Source organism: Dipodomys ordii, unplaced genomic scaffold (genome assembly GCF_000151885.1).
Source record: "Dipodomys ordii isolate 6190 unplaced genomic scaffold, Dord_2.0 Scaffold46, whole genome shotgun sequence".
Taxonomy (NCBI): domain Eukaryota; kingdom Metazoa; phylum Chordata; class Mammalia; order Rodentia; family Heteromyidae; genus Dipodomys; species Dipodomys ordii.
The window spans coordinates 3625408-3647319 of NW_012267262.1; the positions used below are offsets into that span (position 1 = coordinate 3625408).

The window sequence follows — 21912 nt, forward strand, 5'->3', positions numbered from 1 at the left end:
TGTGTCTTGAGAAGAAAGGCACTTTAGAGGTAACCCTTTTAAGATTTCAATTAATTATTTAAATGTATGAATCATGTGCTTAAATGTATGCTTACTTAAATGTTTGTTTCCAACGCCTGCCAAACCAGCCTTTGGAAATCATACAGAAAGCATTGTTTTGTTGTGATTGACCATGTATCTTAGAGAATTAGAAGGAAAAAAAATTGTTTTAGGTTTTTGGTGTTTAATCTCAAAGTTTGGATTAAACCTAGGAACTTTATATATGAATAATATCATTATTATCTGGGAGAGAAAAGACAATGATCATGTTCTGATTTTTAGACTGACAATTTAATACAAATAACAAGGTATGTCACATTTATACTGGTTCATTGTAGAGACACAGAAACATAGAGAAGGTTTTCAAGGGAAGTTTTTGGTAAAATTTTCAAAAAGTTACTTAAAAGTGTAATTGCACTGGAAATAAAATGATGCCTTTAAGTTATACATTTATGATACAGTTTAATATTTACTCCATTTTGCCAACAGTATTTTCTAATATTGGGACAATGAGCACATTTTAAACTTTTAGTCAAGATTATATTATTTATTTAAAAGTAATTTCTAAAAGAAATTAATTTATGTTAAGTGAAGTGAAGTAAGAGTTCTAGATTAACTATAAAGAGATGCCATATAATGTTTCAAAGGATCAAACCCAAGTGAGAATCTAAGATCTCTTATACTTATATAATACTTCTATGATAATACATATATATCATATTATACTTATCATATAATAACCTATATAAGGAAATATAGCTGAACTCTTATATAAGTTTACTTCAGTCATAATACATTTGGTATTCCATGTGTTTTATTTATAGAAACTAAACTACATGTTGTTAAACGTTTTTATTTGTCATTGAAACTCCTTCAATACTAATTAATTTTATAGACTGGGTCCATAAAAATATACTATATTTAAGGTGAAATACTATTTCTATTATTCAGATAATGGTGGAATAGGCATAAGGTTATTAAGTTAATGAAATAATCTCTTATATCAGATATATTACATTTAATAATTGCTGCTCTGATAATACTTGGAAACAAAATGGAGCATGTAAAAAAAGCTGAAAGATACAGAGCAAAAATAAGTTGACAGGAGAAGAAGAAAACAAAACAAGAACATCTGTGACAATATTTGTTAGACTTATGATACAATTCTTGAGTTACCAATTTGGATTCTTTTTTTTTCTTCTTTTTTTTTTTGTCGGTAGTGGGGCTTGAACTCTGGGTTTGGGCGCTATCCCTCAGCTCTTTAGCTCAAGGCGAGCACTCTACTGCTTGAGCCACAGCACCACTGCTGGTTTTCTAGTGGTCTTTTATTGGAAATAAGAGTCTCACTGACTTTCCTGCCTGGGTTGGCTTTGAACTGTGTTTCTCAGATCTTAGCCTCTTGAGTAGCTAGGATTACAGGTGTGAGCCATTGGCGCCCAGCTCAATCTGGGTTCTTGATTAATCATTTCTTAAAAATGTATATTTAAGGAAAGAGTGTTGGTCTTGGAATATGAAGACCAAGCCTCAAGTTTAATTCTGTTATAGTCTAGCTAAATCGTCCTGGTTTAGTCACATGACCTCTCTGGTTTTTATTTTCTGAGAGTCAGAGTCTCAGAATATACCTCCTTGTTCTGCCAACCATTTACTACTTTAACTTTTCCTGGCCATCTCCAAAGAAACAAATGCTATGTGTAATCTTTTGGACAATAGTCAAGAACAATGACTACATGTTTACATAAATTGTGCAAACACTGTCACGGCTAATATTCAGTCTTACATTCTATGAAAATCTGTTGTTTCAAAAATTAACCCAAACAATGGGAGTTACCAAGTCAAACATTAAAATTTTAAATCAACTACTTTTATTGTACTTGGATAAATGAGGTTTCTTCCTTGAGTATCTGACCCTTACCAAGTATATTGCTTTATGCAAGCTAAGAGTTTTCTGTTTGGTTTTCTATTTGACCTTTGATTGCTGCTGTTACCAGGTGGTTTGACTAAAAGAGAGAGGGCCAGAACAAATCAAGCAAATAACATTGCATACAGTTTAATAATTAATAACTGATCTGTCATAAAAAACTATATATCTGCTTCATTACTATGTTACAATGGCAAAATTTTTAACCAAAGACATCTGAAATAAAAGCAATTACTTTCTTGTTTTTTTTTTTTTCTAAACAGATCTTTTGAGTGGATAAATAATGTGTACTGCTCTGAGCCCAAAGGTACGCAGTGGACCTGGTCTATCTGATATGCATCAGTATAGCCAGTGGCTGGCCAGCAGACATGAAGCTAATTTACTCCCGATGAAAGAAGATCTTGCCCTGTGGTTAACAAATCTACTAGGTAAGGTTATAAGATATCATTTTGTGAGCAAAGACAACAAACAGTCTGTGTATGTCTGTGTGTGTATGCATTTTTTTTATATTCTCTTATAGTATACTTTAACTAAACATGTGATAGCACCTTGGAGAGAAAGACTTCCACTATTTGGGGGTTTCCTATGGGAAACTTGAAGCATATGGAAAATTTAAATGAATTTCCCTCTGTGTCTCATATTAATAGCACTTCATAATTCCAAAACCTGCATTGAAGTGTGGAAATACATGGTCAAATAGCTTATGTCATTTATATATTTTTGACTTTTCTTTCATGCAACTGACCAATTTGACCTATTCCTTTGACATTGTTCACAGGCTAGTCTGAAATCTAGCTTCTTAAAACTGGATTTCTGTGCCTTCCTTTTCTAACATACCTTCTAAAATTGCTGAATACTCAAACTCAGGAGCAAAAATATTTATCCTTTGTCCAAACAAGCTGACCAGAGTCATTTACCCTTGAACTCAAAATTTTATTTCCAATTACCCTTTCTTTTTATGTGCTCGTCTAAAAGTATTGCTGAGAAAAATGCTGTCTTATGCTAAATATGCCTCTTCTTTTGTGTCTGGCATATTCACAGAATAGCATTTGACCATGCGCAGAATAACTTCATACATTTAAAAGATCACAAGTGTATAGCAACACTATATCTACTAACAATTTTTTCCCAAAGAGTCAAATTGACTTATAACTTCAGCAAAAAAAAGCCCTTCAAAAGTTTGCAAGATATATAATTTGAATATGGAGTAGGCATAGAATTTATCATTCTGCTTTACTTTTTTCAGAAATAATTTCAACAACACTTTCATTACTTCAATAATCCCTTAGAGTTAGTATCTTTACCTTCTAGCTGATAAAAATGAGTTGCTGAGTGAAAAGTATATTATCTGAAATTTTAGCAATCTTTAACGTGTTTTTAGTGTATTCTAAGCAAGTTCTTGGCTTTGAAGTTTTGTATGACTTTGTATTTATTTTTATCTTTTTGAGTCTATCTTGTGGTTACATGTTTATTCTTCATTGTGTGTTCCCCTATTTTGGCCATTTCTAATTTTTTTCTTTTTGCTTATGTGGTGCTGAGGAATCGAAGCCAGGGCTTCATGCATGCAAGGCAAGTGCTCTACCACTGAGCCACCTTCCCAGCCCTATTTTGGCCATTTCTAATGTGCAAGTTATAACCTTCGTATAGTTTCTTATCCCAAGGTGAATCAGGCCATAAATGCAGAAGGTGCTCCCAAAAAGATCACCTAGAAAGCTGACCCAAGAATGACCTTTTACTATAGAGTTGACTCCTTATCATTGAAGTTGTCACTTCCCAGGGGAGAGGGTATCACGGCTTAATAATTTATGCATGCAAAGAGAGATCTTTTAATTTCTATAGGTAGAGGGAGTAATTTTAGCTTATGCATAGATTTGCAATCTTTCTTTGGTCTTTTCAAGGCTCATTAATGATGGCAATATTAGCAATTTATTAACTTTCTCTTTTATAATATGAACTATCATATGTATGTCAGTAGAAAAAAACGTTAACAGACGAGGCCCTGAAAATAGATTGCCTGTGTTTGAACTCTAGCTCTGTCACTTGCTAGCACTTTTATCTTCCAGCAAGTTACTTAATCTGTCTGTGACTTGTTTTCCTCATGTGTGTGGCTTACAAGTTTCTGTGGGAGTGAATAATTGAAGCATGCATAGTACTTGAAACAGTATGTATGTTGTAATCCCATTTGTATAGTTCAGTGATGTTGTTAACTTAATGTTATAAATAAGTTTATTTAGTTTCCAACAAATAAGTATGAGTGTACAACAGAACAAAGTATTATTCTAAAAAAAGAGTGAGCTCTGGAATAAGAATGGGCTGATTCAAATCTCAGTTCTACCGTTTTACTATATCATAGTGATTATCTGATTTTCCTGTGACTCATATTTATAATATGTAATATTAATGCAGTATTCATGTTAACCTTAGAGAGTTGTTGGTTGTTAAAGCAGGTAATTACCTTTAGAACAAATTAGGGCTCTTAATAGTCAACCAGTAAATAATAATTATACTTATTAAGTTCTAGATATACTCTGCTAGATCATAGAATGGTAAGAATAGTAAGAATGAACATAATACCTGTTTTAAACAGTTTGGATTAGCATTAGCAAAAAAACCCCACAATGAACGCTGGAAATGTAATCCAGTACATGGACTTGTTATTAACATTATATTGATATAGATTGCAGTTAGAATATGAATTGTGGTATGACAGCATGAAGTATCAGAAGGCTTAAGGAAACCTTTTTTAAGGGCCATATTAAAAGTGAGATCTGGGGGAATGACTACAAGATACCCAGACAAAGCATGGAATGAGAATTTTGAGGAGAGGGAAAGAAAAAATCTAGGAAAAAGTTTGATTGGAAGACAAAAAAGATCATCTCCACAACACAGAATGACAGAGTTGCATGAGGCTTGTTAGAGTTCTATCATACAGCACCTTGAATAGCATATTAAAAACCTTATTGTAATTAATGTGACCATTGAGCTGACAGTGAGATATTTGAGGCAGGGGAAAGTATGATTAGTTAAGAGTACATCCTGTCATGGCCCAATGTCCCATGATGGTGCCATTTAATTTAGTGAATGTGATCATTTACAAAGGAGTTTGATCAACATGAGCAGCCCATGACAACCTCAAGAATAGGGTCAGTGTGTGTAATGGAAAGATCCTTGGATTAAAAGTCAGGAGACCTGGCTCCTAACTGGGCATCAGGAGACCTGGCTTCTGGCTCTGGCTCTTCCACTCAATAGGAAACTTGCCCAAAGTCACTCAGCTATCTTTTCTGGGCTCAGTATCCTGAACCATAAAATGAAGGAGTTTGAGTAGATGAGCTCCAATGTCCTTTCCTGCTCCAAAAATCTAAGGTTCCAAGAAATCTATCTTTTGAGATCCAGTTTAGGGCAGTTGAGGTCATCAGGATACATAAGTAAACAAAGAAGATTATGTTAAGGAATGACTTCATTTGAAGAATACGATTTTTTTTTTTTAGATTTTAGACATTCTAACACAAATGCAATTAGTGGCTTGTGGAATTTTTTTCAGAAAAAAATAGCCTTAAAGGGCTGGCGCCATGACTCAGGTCTATAATTCTAGCTGCTTGGGTAGCTGAGATTTGAGGATAGTGTTTTGAAGCCATCCTGGGCAGGAAAGTCTGTGAGACATTTATCTACACTTAACTACCAAAGGCCAGAAATAGCGCTGTGGCTCAAGTGATAAGTGCTAACCTCAAGCACAAAAGCTCATGGACAATGTCCAGGTCCTGAGTTCAATCCCAGGATTGGTGCAAAACAAAAACAAAAAATCTCCTATAAGAATATCATTATAATGCCAAGTGTTGATGGCTCACACTTGTAATCCTAGCAACTCAGGAGGCTGAGATCTGAGGATCTCAGTTCAAAGCCAGCCAGGGCAGGAAAGTCTGTGAAACTCTTTTCTCCAATAAACCACCAGAAAACTGGAAGTGGCACTGTGGCTCAAGTGATAGAGCGCTTGCCTTGAGCTAAAGAACTAAGGAACAGCGCTAAGGCAAGTTCAAGACCCACGACTGACAAAAAGAAATAGTATCAATATGTATTGAAGTATCATGTTTATGTTGACTTCATACAAAGAAGGTAGATAACAGCCCCCAACTGTATACTCTTATGGTAACTTAAAAAGTAGTCAAAAAATTGAGATGATTCAGAGATAGGATAATAATTTTACACACTATAGTGTTAATGATATGTTAGTAGATATTTTCGTTACACATTACAGGTATATACAGTGTCCATAGAATTTGAAAATAAAAGTTGAAATTTAAAAAGATTTAGTATTTTTCATTTTATCAATTTAGAAACGTTTACAGATTTTAATGTGCAACTCTTTTAGGTTACTTTTTATGTATTTGAAATTAAGAGAAGTCTTGAAAATCGTATCAAAGTTAATTCTATTTCCATATAAAGTCCCCAATTTATTTCATGAAGAAGTATACATGTGAAATAAAGCTTTTTATGAGGGTTTGCTGTTTTGACATGAGTCCTTGCTTTATCTATGCTTAGTATACTTCTATAAAATGAATTTTTCTTTATATATTTTTTCAGAGGCATATTAATGACTTTTGAATTCAGATATATATGATCTTACATACAAAATGGTAATTGAAAATGTAGCTTGAAGAGAATGCTTAATTTGTATTTGTACTTTTTACAGTGTGGGGGTTTTGAGCTCAGAGTTTTACACTTGTAGGAGGCACCCTAATGCCGACACCATACCTCCAGCTTTTTTTATTCTGCTTAGTTTTTAGATACCTTGCTTTTTTGCCATAGCCAGCTGAGACCATGATCCTCCTATTTACACTTCTTACATATATCTAGAATAAAAAGTGCATGCCATCCTACCCAGGTTGTACTGTTGAGATGGGATTTTACAAATTATTTTGCCTAAGCTATACGCAAATTGTAATTCTCTATATCTTAGTCTCCTAAATCACTAGGATTACAGGTGTGAGTCACTGGTGCCTTACTATTTTCAGAATAAAAGTGATGTGATATGGATATCATCCACAAATATTCATATTTATATCCCAAATGTAGGTAATGTATTATAATTTTCAGGTATTATATATGTGTTTAATCACTAACAAAGATAAATATCTCTTTAGATTCCTAGGCACAGAATTAAAGAAAAAATATTAAGCAGTTAGGCAAGCTAAAATCTATGCATTCTATTGCAAAGTACTGGCTATCCTGTAGAAGGTCAGCTTGCAAAAGTGAAAAAACAATTGTGGTTGCTGGGATTTATTTAATATTATCTCATGCCAATATGACTCATGAGAAGATCTTTGTCTGATACTATCTAAGAGGAGATGGGTTAGCCTATGACAAACATTCAGAAAGACTACAAAGGAGTTATGAAGATACTATCATCCTTCCATATAAAACCTATCCTATATTGTGTATATTATTGTCTTTTACACATCAAGTATATGCATTTCAACTTCATTTTATATCTTCTCTTTTGTTACTTTTGAACTACTGCTTATTTGATCCTTAACTGTTTTTAGGACATGTCAGAACATCATATGCTTTCTTACCAATAAATCTTGGGGAAAATGTAATCATTACAACGTATTATTAAATTAATAGTCTTAGATTATACCAACTACCCATGATCCAAATAGGTAAGGCCCATTATTCAAATTTCATGGTTGCTAATGGGTTTTGTTTTGTGTGTGCTAGTTCTTTTTGTATATGTTTGCTGGTTGTGGGGCGTGAACTCAGGGCATGGGCACTGTCCTTGAGATCTTGTGCTCAAGGCTAGTGTTTTGCCACTTGAGCCATGGCTTCACTACCATCAACTTTTTGGTAGTTAATTAGAGATAAAGGTCTCATGGACTTTCTGTATGGGTTGGCTTTGGTCTTTGATTCTTAGATCTCAGCCTCCTGAGTAGCTAGGATTACAGGCATGAGCCATGGGCACCCGACTTGCTAATTGAATTTTTAAGGTCATTGTTGGCTTGGTTTTGAAATGAATAGCCTATGATAACTGAGCCCAAATTGTTTATTTCACTTGTATTTTTAATGATTTTTAAATGATAGCTAGACTCTATGTTCTGTTTTTTGAGAAGGAAATATTTAAAAATTAAAAATTAACATTATTCTTAGAGATATTTAATCTTTAGGATCTAGCTATATATGCATGGATATACTCAAAGTTTTTATGAATTTAGAAGATAAATTAAAAATTCAGTTATGTTAAATTGATTTTACTTATATTTAGAAAATGCATTACAGCAGTTAAGGTAACAGTGATTTTCTTTATCTGTCCTTCTACCTACATGGTAAAGAAATTAGTTATTCCAACTTAATATGAACAGTATATGTGTTACTTTTTGTTTGTGTCTAAAAAATACCTTCTTCAGCATAATAAATAAATGCCTATCTATTCAAGTTGCTAATGTCAAGCCTAACTCAAATCTAATATGTTTAGAACACTTTGCCTTCCTTTTTTTTCTTATAGCATTCCTCATGTTCTTGGTATGGTCAGAAAAAATTCCTGAGGAAAAGTAGCATCCTCTGATACTTCAAAAATTCTAAGAATTAAGTTCATGTTCACTAGTTGACGTGCTTTAGAGACATTCTTGTCTGTCTTTTTGAGCAGGACCAGATTCATCTTTGTGAGAATAAGGTGGATCCTTGTGAATAGGTCTTTGCCTAGGGTTTCCTCTCTCAAACCATCAAAATTCAGGCTCAAAAATATCAATAACTTGAGGTGGCAAATGAGCTCTGCTTGAGTTATCTAGTATAGGAAAGAAACTGAGGCGCTAAGTTCAGAGAGGACAGGAGAGAAATTTGAGAGCACAGTATTTGAGTCATAGTGTTAAGAGATTGAAAATATGCCTGCTTTGTGATATTTTAATCTTTTCTCCAAGTTAGACTGACATTCACTATCTTTTCTCCAAGCTATTCATTTTCTCAACAGCTTTCCATGAAGTTATCCAGAGAAAATGACAATTGCATTGGGAAAAATTAAATGTGCTTGGCAAATCTCTAATTTATTAAGCAGGATAACCCAAAGAAAAGGCTCTTTATTTGAAATACCGAGGTTAAGGAGCCAGATTCCTCTATAAACTCTTTGACTTAAGGAAAGTTACTTAATTTATATCTCCCAGGTTCATTATGTATAAAAGAGCAAAATAGAGCCGGGTGTGGGTGGCTCACACCTGTAATCATAGCTATTTAGGAGGCTGAGATCTGAGGATCATTATTCAAAGCCAGCCTGGGCAGGAAAGCCCTTGAAACTCTTATCTCCAATAAACCACTCAGAAAACCAGAAGTGGTGCTGTGGCTCAAGTAGTAGAGTGCTTGCCTTGAGCTGAAATGCTGAGGGACAGTGCTCAGGACCAGAGTTCAGGGCCCATGACCACCATCAACAACAACTAAAGAACAAAATAGTGTTCACTTCACATTATTATGGGATTTAATATATAAATAGGTATTTTTGCATTTCACTTGAACCAGTGCCTTCCTAAAGTATTCAAATGTTAAATATGCGTATTAAACATTGTCATGTTTTTGAGAATTCAGCACTGCTAGTTTTCTGAGAAAAGCATTCCTTCTATGCACCGGAAAAGACAAGATAGTTTTTTTTCCCCATGTGCGGCTCCTGTGTAAAACATTGGTAAACTTGATGGAAATTATAGCAATTGGTTTTCTGCAACAAATATACTGGCACATGTTGATTTTAGTTGCCTAGCCAAAATACAAAATAAAATCAGACACTATGTCCTATCATTGAGGCCTACTAGCTGAAGTGACTAACCACAGTATTTGATGAAACCTCTGACCTCTGACCTTAGTCATAATGGTACTGATCCTGAGATGGACATGTTTTACAATTATAAGTAAAGGAAGTGAAGGTACTACTTTGAGACTAGGGTATTTTACATTATCCTTCAAATCAATAGTTTTTACAACCTAGTGATTTTAATAGTCCAAAATTATTTATTTATATCCATCTTTCTCTAAACTTGAAAACAGCATGGAAAGATGGAGCTGAGGGAAAAATAAATAAATTTGTTGGTTCCAATATCACATTGCTGCTGGTATTTATGACATGTGAAATGAGCTAATACAGTTTAAATTACCTTTTTATCTTATGCTGTTTGCTAGATATATTTAATTTTATATGACTTCCACTTGAGAAATTGAAATTTAGTTCTTCGCAGGCTGATTTTATATTTTGTTATCATTAAATCTAACTAGTTTTATACTTTACTATTTTCTTATAAATGCCATTGGTTATATTAATATCATAAGAGTGAAGTAATATATCATTCCATATAAAGATTATAATTGATTTCTTACAATTATACAGCATAGTTAAAATGTATATTGAATAATTCTTAATGGCTGGATGGAAAATACATTACATGTGAAGTTTATTTTTTTTAAAGCTTCTCAGTCTTGCATTTTTCCTTCATTTGAGGTAGTACATTTCAACTATAAAGTATATAACAGTTTCTTTTAGCCAAAAACATCACACACCTTTCCAAGCTGTAAAATATACAGAATTGAAAGTTGACACCTAATATATTTTTCATTAGATACAGATGTTCAGTATAAAATTCTTCAAGTGTTCATGAAAAGCAGAGTAACTAAAAATCTTCAGGTATAAAGCATAAAAATGTTAAAAAAAAAGAAAAAAACATACCTTTTGGTAAATTGCTAATGGCTTTTAAATGAAAACTACTTTCTTTTCAAAATTTACAAGTCCTTTTCAGTTTATTATAATTATCTAGTCACTGAAATTTGCAATAAGAATCTGTTAATTGCCATGGAATTTAATGAAATGAGAGCAAAGTCCTTTCCCAAATGTAAACTCCTTTATCTTGAAATTTAAGCACATTTGAGTTAAATAATAATTTTAAGAAATTATTCTAATATTTACTTTTGTTGCCTGCTTACAAACTTTCTTCTTATTAGTAGCAAATGAAAACCAATATGGTGAATAACACACAATACAATGTTTCGGGTTGGCATTTTCAGGTCTTGAGACATATTTGTGAACTGAGTTGAGCTTCATTCAATTTTGAAATAAAGGTAGTTCTTCATAGAAAAACCTCTGTAGTCAGTTCTCAGCCCTACTGGTGTTTTTCCAACTGCAGAATCTATTTAGGGGCTAAAATGTGAACTATCCTGTAGGGAAAAACAAGAATGTTAAAAAAAAAAGGAAATACTCATGTTCTCTCTTTACCCACTCTTCTCCCCAAAGTGGGAGGAGAAAAAAAAGATTTTAAACTAATATTTATTTATTGAATATTATTTATTGAATACTATTTATTGAAATCAAAATATGTTACATACTGTCAGTTAAAACAACTAGTTTATCTGTGGTTCTATTTAATAGACTCAAGTTCCCTGTGTCTAGCTGAAGGAAAATATTATGCCTTTGAAAATCTCCATATAAAAGTAGTTCCTCAAAAGACTCCACATAGAGCTCCCCTATGAACCAGGAATCCCATTTGGGGGCATTTACCCAAATGATCACAAATAAGACCATACTAAAGCTACCAGCACAAATATGTTTACTGCAGCATTATTTACCATAGTTAAGATATGGATCCAACCCAGATGCCCCTCAGTAGATGAATGGATCAAGAAAATGTGGTATATATACACAATGGAATTCTATGCCTCCATCAGAAAGAATGACACTGCCCCATTTGTTAGGAAATGGAAAGACTTGGAAAAAATTATATTAAGTGAAGTAAGCCAGGCCCAAAGAAACATAGGTCCCATGGTTTCCCTAATTTGCAATAACTAATATATGTGTAGGACAAGCAGAAACAGATAAGTTGATATAAGGTGAAATGAACCCCATGATAAGGACTCAAATGTTTTTTTTTTCTTTCTTGCTATTGCTTCTAACATATTTATAAAATATTTCTTTGTTGTTTGTATGTCCCTCCCCCACAGTATAACCCCTGTTTCCACTGTATTTGATGTTGGTATAATTTGTGGAGGGGAAGGGAAAAAATGCAAATTGTTTAAATAGGGATACAGGTGGACCCATTGCAACAATGAGATATACAAGTCGTATGTTGAAAAGGAACTTTACAACTTTGGCGCCGGACGGGTGGGGGATGGGGGTGGGAGGGGAGAGATGGGAAGGGATGGGAAGGGGAAACAAAGGAGGAGACAACAATGCTTGATAAGAAATGTCCTCATTACCTTGCTCATGTAATTGTAACCCCTCTGTATGGTATTTTCACAATAAATAAAAAAATAAAAACAACAACAAAAAAGAAAATCTCCATATAAAATTTAGAACACTTCTATGTCTTATTTTCTTTTATTTGCATACTTTTTTAAAAAAAGATAGTATCTGATATTTTGTCTAAGTTTTTATTACTTTATGACTTGTTAGTTCACATATTCACAGAACCCAAGGACTACATGCCTACTCTGTGAAGAAGTCAGTATGCTTACCTCTGTGAGAGATTTTTCATTTTAAGGTAGCTCCCAAGAGTTTTTTTAAATCACATCATGGGAGACAAAAACGTTTACAAAAGATGTTGCTTGAAATGGAAGCAAATACTGGACCTATGCCAAAACAATTGATATGCTTGAGAATGATGATACAAAAAATAAACTAGTGTGCATTAGGAGATTCTCCTTCTGGAACTGTGGAGAAAGCACAGATGTAAGCGGGCCAGGCAGATGAAAAAGGAGGACACTGAAGGCAAGGGCCATGGTAGAGCAAAAGCAGAGCAGGAGAAGCAGAAAGACCCAAGAAGACCAGCAAAGGCAGTGTGTGGACTAGGGGCAGATACAGAGACTGAGGAAGGTTAGATTTGCAAGGTGAGTTTGAAGTAGCCAGGAAAGCCTATGGTTGTTGGGTAAAGTCCATAGATTACATATTTTTAGTCAGAGGATAAGCTTAGCAACTGGGAATTAAGGTGTCTTGAGTGAAGGATCTTGACCCAGCTAATTTTGCAGTCACTGTCATGTGCATTGGAAAGAAAAGCCAAGGATATAAATAGCCATTGCCTTAGCTGCTAGAGGATTAGACACTAGATTATGAACGCTTTTGTGTTGTTGTGTTTTGTTTTTTAGGTTATGAGGGGGAAACAAACAAAATTTGAATTCAACAGTGTAGGAGTTGTGATATTATGAGGGGTAATTAAAAAGAGGCTTTTTGGCCATGAACTTATTGTTTGTATTAATGTTATCTGTATCTTATTCAAGAAAATCAGATAAATAGAATTTAGAGATATGGTTTTGTGCATTGCTCATCCTATTAAAGTTGTCAATATTCCTATTCTATGATAAAACATGGTTTTATATTAAATTATAGTTCCTGATGTTCTTCGCAGCAGACATATACTTAACACACAAATGCAAAATCTGATTGGTGGCCAAAGTAACTGAATGAGCTTTTGAGAATGAGAACGGTTTTGGGAGCCCAAATTCACAATCCCTCATCTGGCTGGTTCTCTGAGTTTCATTGGCTGCTTGATTATTTCCTCTGATTAGGTTCTCTGAGTTTCATTGGCTGGTTGATTATTTCCTCTGATTATAAGCAACAGGTTTCTTTTACTCAGGATATAATTTGTCACCGTTAATGTGAAGTGAAAATCTTCTACAGTTAGATTGTATTGTATGAATATAAAATGTTGAGCTTCTTGAAACTTTATGAATTTGTTTTTTTCAAGGTGCCAGTGGCTCATGTCAATTAATCATTGGAGGCTGAGATTTTTGAGATCATGGTTTAAAGCTTGCCAGCCTAAGGAAATGACCATTAGACCCTTTCTCCATGAAAATATAGGCAGGGTGATTCAGCCCTGCTATACCCTGCTATATCCTATACCCTGGAAAGCTAATAGATAGATCTTAGTAAGATACATGTCCAGGCCAGGAACAAGCAAAAATTATCTAAATACAAAAACAAAAAATCAGGGCTGGAGATATGGCTGTGTTAAAAGTATTCAGTTAAAAGCAAGGGGACCTTAGTTTAAAAAAAAAAGAAGAAATTCATTTTTTCATGTAAGTTTCCATCTCAGCTATGTAATTCAGTGGAAATAGAAATTTTAGTGATGATAATTATGTGAAATATGTTCTTTAGCATGAAACTGACATTTATTATTAGGGAATGATGATGATTTTTCAATGTTGCTTTTTTTCTGATTTCAGGGAAGGAGATTACAGCTGAAACTTTTATGGAAAAGTTGGACAATGGTGCCTTGCTCTGCCAACTTGCTACAACCATGCAGGAGAAATTTAAAGAGAGCCTAGATGCCAACAAGCCCATGAAGGTAAAGACCTCAATGCAGGGAGCTCTAAGAAGAGGCAGGTAGCATGCCTCACTGCTTAAGAATTCACTATAGCTTATAATTAATTGTGAATAGATGCATCAGGATTTGTACTTATAACAAAACACAAAAGTACTTCCTAATTAACTAGCACATTTACTCTTTAGTTACACAAATTACATAAACCTTTCAGTAAATTGAATTAAATAAAGAGGTCATGGAAAATGATTGCATTAAAAGAAGACTGCATAAATTGGTTGAATCTGATGTATTGATTAAAAACAGCATAGAAGTAACGTGTCATCAGGCAATGGATAAAATCTAGCTCAGGAAGTTGCACTGAATAATAAGTCTTTGTTTTAAAAACCACATAGCAAAATATTAGAATAAAATACTTAGAGTGTAACTTTTTGGACCAATTATTTTATTTTTGCTTGCTCAGACTTTCATTTTGTATATTATTTTTGATGTGTGTGTGTGTTTGGGTTTTTTTTGGTCAGTCGTGGGTCTTGAACTCTGGGTCTAGGCACTATCCTTGAGCTCTTCAGCTCAAGGCTAACTTCTACCACTTAAGCCACAGCACCACTTCTGTTTTTCTGGTGGTTAATTGGAGATAAGAGACTCATGGACTTTCCTGCCTGGGCTGGCTTTGAACTGCAATCCTCAGATCTCAGCCTCCTAAGTAGCTAGTAGTGCCCAGCCCATGTTCCTTTATAGTGATTGTATTATTATAAACACATGATGGAAGTATGATATTTGCTTTCTTTTACTTTTGGTGGTATATGAGTTTTGAAATTAAGACCTAAAACTTAGTAGGAAAGTGTTCTACCACTTAAGCCATGCCTCAGCCAATTTCAATTGTTTTGCTTTAGTTTCCCCCCCCCATATTTTCCTTTGCTACTTTCAGACCTTGAAATTCCTTTCTATGCCTTTCACATAGCTAACACTACAAATGGACCACTATGACAGTTTTACCAGTTTACTTTTTGAGATAAAGACTCATTAACTTTTGGTCCAGGTTGGCTTTGAACTGTAATTGTCCTATCTTATTCTTCCAAGGGTTCGCATTACAGGTGTGAACCAACATATCTGGTCTAAAAGTTGATGTGTTTTCTGCTCTGGGCTTTTTTTTTTTAATACTAGGGTTTGAATTCAGGGCTTTGTGTTTGTTTGGCTGCTTGTTTAACTGAAACTCTACAAACTGGGTCTTGGCCCTGCTTTTGCTGATTATTTTGGAGACAAAGTCACAGCCCTTTCTTCTGGGCTGGCTGCAAGCATCAATCTGACTATCAGTCTCTTGAATAGCTAGGATTACAGGTGACATCCATTGGCACTTGGGGAGATTGTTGGTTTTTGAAGTAGACAGATGATGCCATTTCTAATTACTAAACTATAAACGAAAACAAATCATGAAATTATGGTTAAAATAACATTTAAGACATGTTAAAATAAAATTAGAAACCCACAAATGTTAAATTGTTTCTGCGATTCTGCCAGAAGAGAATAAAAGTGGTGGTGGTGTTGATTGTGGTGGTGGGGTGGTGGTGGTGGTGGTGGTGGTGGTTGTGGTGTGTGTATTGTATGTGTGTGATGTGTGGTGGTGATATTTCATATCACTTATTATAAAGATGATGCACAGGGCGATTATAGTAACGTAAATCAGGTAATGAGTACATTTCTTTTTTGTTTGTTTTTGTCGGTTGTGGGGCTTGAACTCTGGGCTTGGTCGCTATCCCTCAGCTCTTCAGCTTAAGGCAAGCGCTCTACCACTTGAGCTTCAGCACTACTTTCAGTTTTCTGGTGGTTTATTAGAGATAGGAATGTCACGGTCTTTCCTACCCGGGCTGGCTTTGAACCACAATCCTCAGATCTCAGCCTCCTGAGTAGCTAGGATTACAGGCGTGAGCCACCGGCGCCCAGTTTTACATTTCTTTTTGTATGTCACCGTCATAGCACTTTTAAATGCTGAAAAATACTCAAGCCCTCCAGTTTTTCATCTTATATGCAGCTCTGTAAAATACCAATTAATTCAGTGCTTTCCAAATTTTGCTTGTGCATATTAGAATTCATGATAATCCTTAAAATCTACTAAGTACCAGGTTTGATGTCTAAACATTCTAGTAAATCACAGTGGTCATTTAGACATTTGAGAAAAAATAAAAAACACCCCTCAGGAGATTGTGACATTCTGCGGAGTTTGTTAGGCATTATGTCCTTCCCGCTATTTCCCCAAACACACAACACTGCTTTTCCTTCCCTTGGATAGATGCAGATTTAAGATGACATGTGTAAGATTTCCTGGTTGTTGAGTGACTAAGCAAGAATTGGACACAGTTTTCTATCAGTTCACTTTGGCTAGACAGACATGAGAAAACTGTGAAAGAGCTTCATATCAAGCTTGTTATTAGATCACCAATTTATTTTTTGCTGTGATTTCCCATGTAAGGCATCTGACATTCGCTTCAGATTACTGATGAGTAAACACAGTACCTAAACAGGATGGCAGGTTTGGGAAGAATATTATAAAGCATTAACAAAGGGAAAAAGTTAAGGTAGCTCCACTGTACATGGCCTCAGTTCTGAGGACAAAAAGGCCAAGTCTCAAGGCTAGAATTCCATGACTCCTTCATGGTAAGTGAAAATAATCAATAGTATCCATACTGGTATACATACAGTATTCTGCTTTGGTAAATCAGAATAATTTTTTTTCCAAATGGAGTTAACATCTAAAGACTATCAAATATAAGAGATCCAATGCATCAGCCATATTCAAATGTTTGAGTCCACCTTACTTGAGTTCTAATTTTGCTTGAATTCTTAATTGGTTATATCCATAATGTTTATTATACAAAAAGGTTCTTGATAAATGTGACCTCCCATTTGGTCACAAAACATAGTCAACAGACAAAAAGGAGACCTTTCAATTAAGAAAAGGAAAATCAGTATTTTGTAAAAGCTCATATTTAGCCAAAGAGCTGTTATGTGCAAAGATACAAATGTTTCCTCCAAATCTCAATGCAAATATGTAAGTGATATGGAGATATATTGTGGGCAAAGATTTTAATAACTGCTTATCTTTGAAATGTTTATTTCAGGGTAATAGAATTCTATAATAAAACATAAAATAAAAGGATGTTTCCTTTCAATCTGAGTAGAACTGCAGTGAGATTTTATTAAACTTGAAATATTTTCGTAGCTCTTAGTCTTTTGTTTAGTTAAAGATAGAGATAAAATTTGATCAAGATAAACTGACTTTAGGACAAAAAGAAGAGCAGATTTTTAAAACCCATGATGACTTTACATTTATTGCTCAACAATTCAAATCTGAACTGAGTAGAGACTGATACAATTGTTCTCAAGTGTCTTATCTTCTGCATTCTTGGCAGCATTTTTCTATTTCATAAATAACTTTCAGTTACTTGTTGCTTACATCAACATACGATGTGCCTTACATGTGAAAAAGTGTAAAATTTTTATTTTCTACATTTTATAAGTATCCTTTAAAGATGAAAAGTGAGGTGGCTAATAGCATTATGGCCATAATTGTTCACAGACATATTTTTGCCAAATTATCACTTATCCATCTTCTCGCTATAAACAAAAAAGTAATTATGTATGATTTGACACCATTTTGTTATTATTAAAAACAAATATTGTAAACTATTAGATTAGCTAAACCAATGTAGGTAGGATGACACTGATTATTTCCCATTGGTAGGAAGAAATGAAACTTTCAATTGTGCTTAGATAACAATTTAGTTACAACAGTAAGTATTTTCCTTTCCTTTTACAGCACACTCTCTCTATTCCCCTCTTTCTCTTTCTCTTCTTCCTCCCTGCCTTCCTCCCTCTCTCCTTCCCTCATTCTTTCTCCTGGATATGGTACAGTGATCTTGGGTTAAGAACCATTATGATAAAGGTATTTTAGTTGGTCATTACCATCTTTGATTTAATAAATCTATGTATTGGGAAATGAAAAAAATAGAAGAATTTTTTAAAAAAACAGCAAATTTATAGGAAACCCTTGGTAATTTTCGTCAAGCAGCTTAAATTTCATCTTCTTATTTCCATAGCAGTATTTTTGTTTTTCCTGACAGTATATTTGGGAACTTTACAGCTGTGTAAACATATTTGAACAAGTAAGTTACATGTTATGTGTGTCAAGTAGCTCTATGCTAAGAATGATTTACAGGTTCTGAACCTTTGAAAGCAAATCTTAATATATGTTACAGAATTTTTATACTCAATACCTTAGCTACAACTCCATGGCTCTTGTATATCCCTCTCTGGTTTTATAAAAATCCTCTAAATACAATGATTCTTTTTATTTGAAACCAAAATAGGACACTGGAAAAATAGCTTCTCTAGGTGAGTTAGCAATTTAGCCTTTGTATGGTGGGGCATTTTTTTTAACTAGGCAGAGAGGCATTGCTGGACTTACAGAATTAGACAGAAGTTGAAAGAAGCCATGTCATACTATTGTTTATCAACTTAATGTAAAGGCAATTTAATTATTTTATATGCATTACAATATGATAAGTTGTAATTAACAACTTCAGTTTTCTAGAGTTCATGTTGCTCAATGGCAAAAATCTATTTCTAATCTTCCCAATATCCTATAAGTTAGGAAAACTGAAACAAATAAATAGTCCTTGGTTAGATGTTAAATCTTTTTATTCTTAGTTATGGACCAAAAGTTGATTTCTCTAATCAAGACTGGGAAAGTGTAACATTTCTGCATGAACTTTTACTGCCTAGTTCAAATTGAGGTCAAATGTACAAGCCCCTTTATATTGTATATTTTTTCTTTTTTTTTTCCTACCACCCACATCTTTGATGGTTTGTGTATAAGAATCTCAAACAATAGGATGTCAACACAGTGCCAGACATTCACAGGGTTCAAACTCTTTTCTTTTAAAATTCCTTTCCATTGATCTCATTTATTTTGAGTCTCTGCCTCAGACATCAGAGTTCCTCTGGGTTCAGAGCTTCTTTTGACTTCAAAGAGCCAGGGTTGGTTAGATCAAGTTTGAACTACATGAAGAAGAAGAAGTATAAAGAAGTTCTGTTACCTACTAGAATGCTACATTATACTCTAAGGAAGGAACTGGACATTCACCACAGAAATGTAAAATCCAATCCTTGTTCAGAGGAAAGAACATCCTAGTCAGATAGAAATACCTGTCGTACATTTGCCCATCAAGAATACTTAGTTCCTTGAGTTGCAATGTAACATGCTTCAGGATGTTGTACCAACCAAGAATTTAATAAAATATAAGGTTAGTACTTTTATTTTTTTAAAAAAGAACCAATAGCATTTTGCGGGGGAGGGGTTCTGGTCGTGGGGCCTGAACTCTGGGCCTGGGCGCTCTCCCTCAGCTCTTCGGCTCAAGGCTAGTGCTCTACCACTTGAGCCACAGAGCCACTTCTGGCTTTTTTCTTTTTTGCTTATGTGGAGCTGAGGAATCGAACCAAGAGCCTCATGCTTGCAAGGCAAGCGCTCTACCACTGAGCCACCTTCCCAGCCCCAAGCATTTTTTGTTTTGAGAATGTCTTTTCTGGTTGACTTCAGAGAAACTGAGAGACTTGTGCTTACTGATGATAATTGTGACAACAAGATAGTATGGTATCAGTAATAAAGGAAAGCTTTTTAAAAAATATTTCTTTCATATTTTTTTGTTTATGTGATACTGAGGAATCGATCCCAGGGGCTTCATGGATGTTAGGCAAGCAATCTCCCACTAAGCTACATTCCTAGTCCAAAACAGAAGTTTTTAATGAAAAGAAACTCTTAGCTGTTATTAGGTGGAAGCCACTGATATCTAATTATGTATAGTTGTATATATCTAAAACAATCTGAACTGGGAGTAAAACTCAGTGGTAGACTGCTTGCCTAGCATGTGTGGGGTCCAATGTTTGATACCTAGCAACAATGAAATAGTAATAACATAGTTTCAGTTTCTTCTAAGAAGTACATTGTCCAAAGTGCAAATAGAAAGATAGTATTATGCCAATAGAAAGTGAATCATAATGAGATCAAAATATTAAAGGCAAAATTATATGAGAACATAATATTTATATTCAATAAATTATTAATGAATGTTTAATAAATTATTTGTTATGCAATAAATTTGCATATCTAATTAAATATTAACATTTAATATGTATATGTGTTGTTGCTTGGGATTAAAAGGAAAAAGATAAAAAACCATGAAAGTGCTAACTTTCAATTCTTTGAGATTTGTAATTATATATATATATATACTAAAATAAACTATGTTTATATAGAATTAAATCCTCTTATAACATTTACCACTTGGCTAAGTCTTTCATCTCTATGTCAGACAATTACTTTACTGGGTTAGTTTCTTCTTCACCTGGACAATTCTTGGTCTATACTACCTTACAGAGATATGCTCTAAAAAGAACTCAATTCATTCATTTCAATACACATTGATATACCAGGAAGAATGAAAGGATAATATGCAACAATTTCAAATGTTTTCACTCACAACCAAGTGTTTACACAACTATAGCACACACATATGTGTATGGAAAAATGCTCGCAGCTCTTAAAAAATGGGCTTGGTAGGGAATGAATGATATGCTTATGAAATTTACCTAGATCTTTAGACCTAATTAATCAATCTGTATGTGTCACTTCTTCTCAATGACAAAGGAATGCTAGACACAATTAATGCCACATGATCCACACATGGATCATAAATTCATAAAGCTCATAAGTCATGCAGACTAGGTGATAATAGTATTTTGTTGTATAAATTCAGTCTAAATTTCACTATAATTGTAGCTAGAAAGAGTGGCATGATATCATTTGTTAAGAAATCAATGTTACTAGTTGGTTCCTACAGCTAGACCCAGAAACAATTTAGTTGTCATGCCTTCCTCCTGGGTTTTCACTGATTTATCCTCCACCCTCTAGAATACACGTACATTATGAAAACATCTAGTCACTCTACCAACATCAAACTAGTGAAATATAATATAGTAGAAATTGACACAATTGGGAAGTAGAAATACCCATTATCTCTTATATGTTAGTGGTAAGTTTGGTGTGAAACATATGCAAACCAGCTTTGAAGTTTAATTTATTGCAATTAAGAAAATTACAGTTTCTAGACCAACAGATGAATGTTAAATGCCAGAATATTGATTGATATACTTCAGTGAAAAAGACCACACAACTGCAAACAGTAATTCTGATTGAAATTCTTTTTTTGTTTGTTTGTTTGTTTTTTTTGTCTTTTCTTTTTTTGGTACTGGGGACCGAACCCAGGATGTTGCATTTGCTAGGCAAGCGCTTTGCCACTGAGCTACATCCCAGCCCTGATTGAAATTCTTATTTCATTATAAACACCCTACTGTCTTCCAACACCCAACGATATTTTATATTTTCTTGGATTGAATAGAAACATAACAGAAATAATTTTCAAAGTTCTGGTCATGAATAGTAGTTTGAATCTGATTTCCTTTCAAAGGTATGAAATATTATTTGGTCCTTTACTACCTAAGATCTTTTCCATGTGTCATGGAAAAAGAATTTCAACAGTTGTTGAAATCCATACTAATTATTCATTCAGAAAAGACTACAAAAATAACTTCTGATATAGTAAAATTATGCCTATTCATTATGTAAAGTAGACT

At 34.0% G+C, this 21912-nt stretch overlaps 1 protein-coding gene across 1 annotated transcript in view; it reads left to right on the forward strand.

Annotated features, from left to right (window-relative positions):
- Positions 1 to 2213: 2213 nt before the first annotated feature.
- Gas2 (growth arrest-specific 2) overlaps positions 2214 to 21912 on the forward strand; it is a 110350-nt gene continuing 90651 nt past the window's right edge. Inside the window, exons 1-2 of the mRNA XM_013019605.1 lie at positions 2214 to 2385; positions 14129 to 14250. Coding sequence (XP_012875059.1) covers positions 2241 to 2385; positions 14129 to 14250 — 267 coding nt within the window. The 5' untranslated portion in view covers positions 2214 to 2240. The remainder of the gene's footprint in view (positions 2386 to 14128; positions 14251 to 21912) is intronic.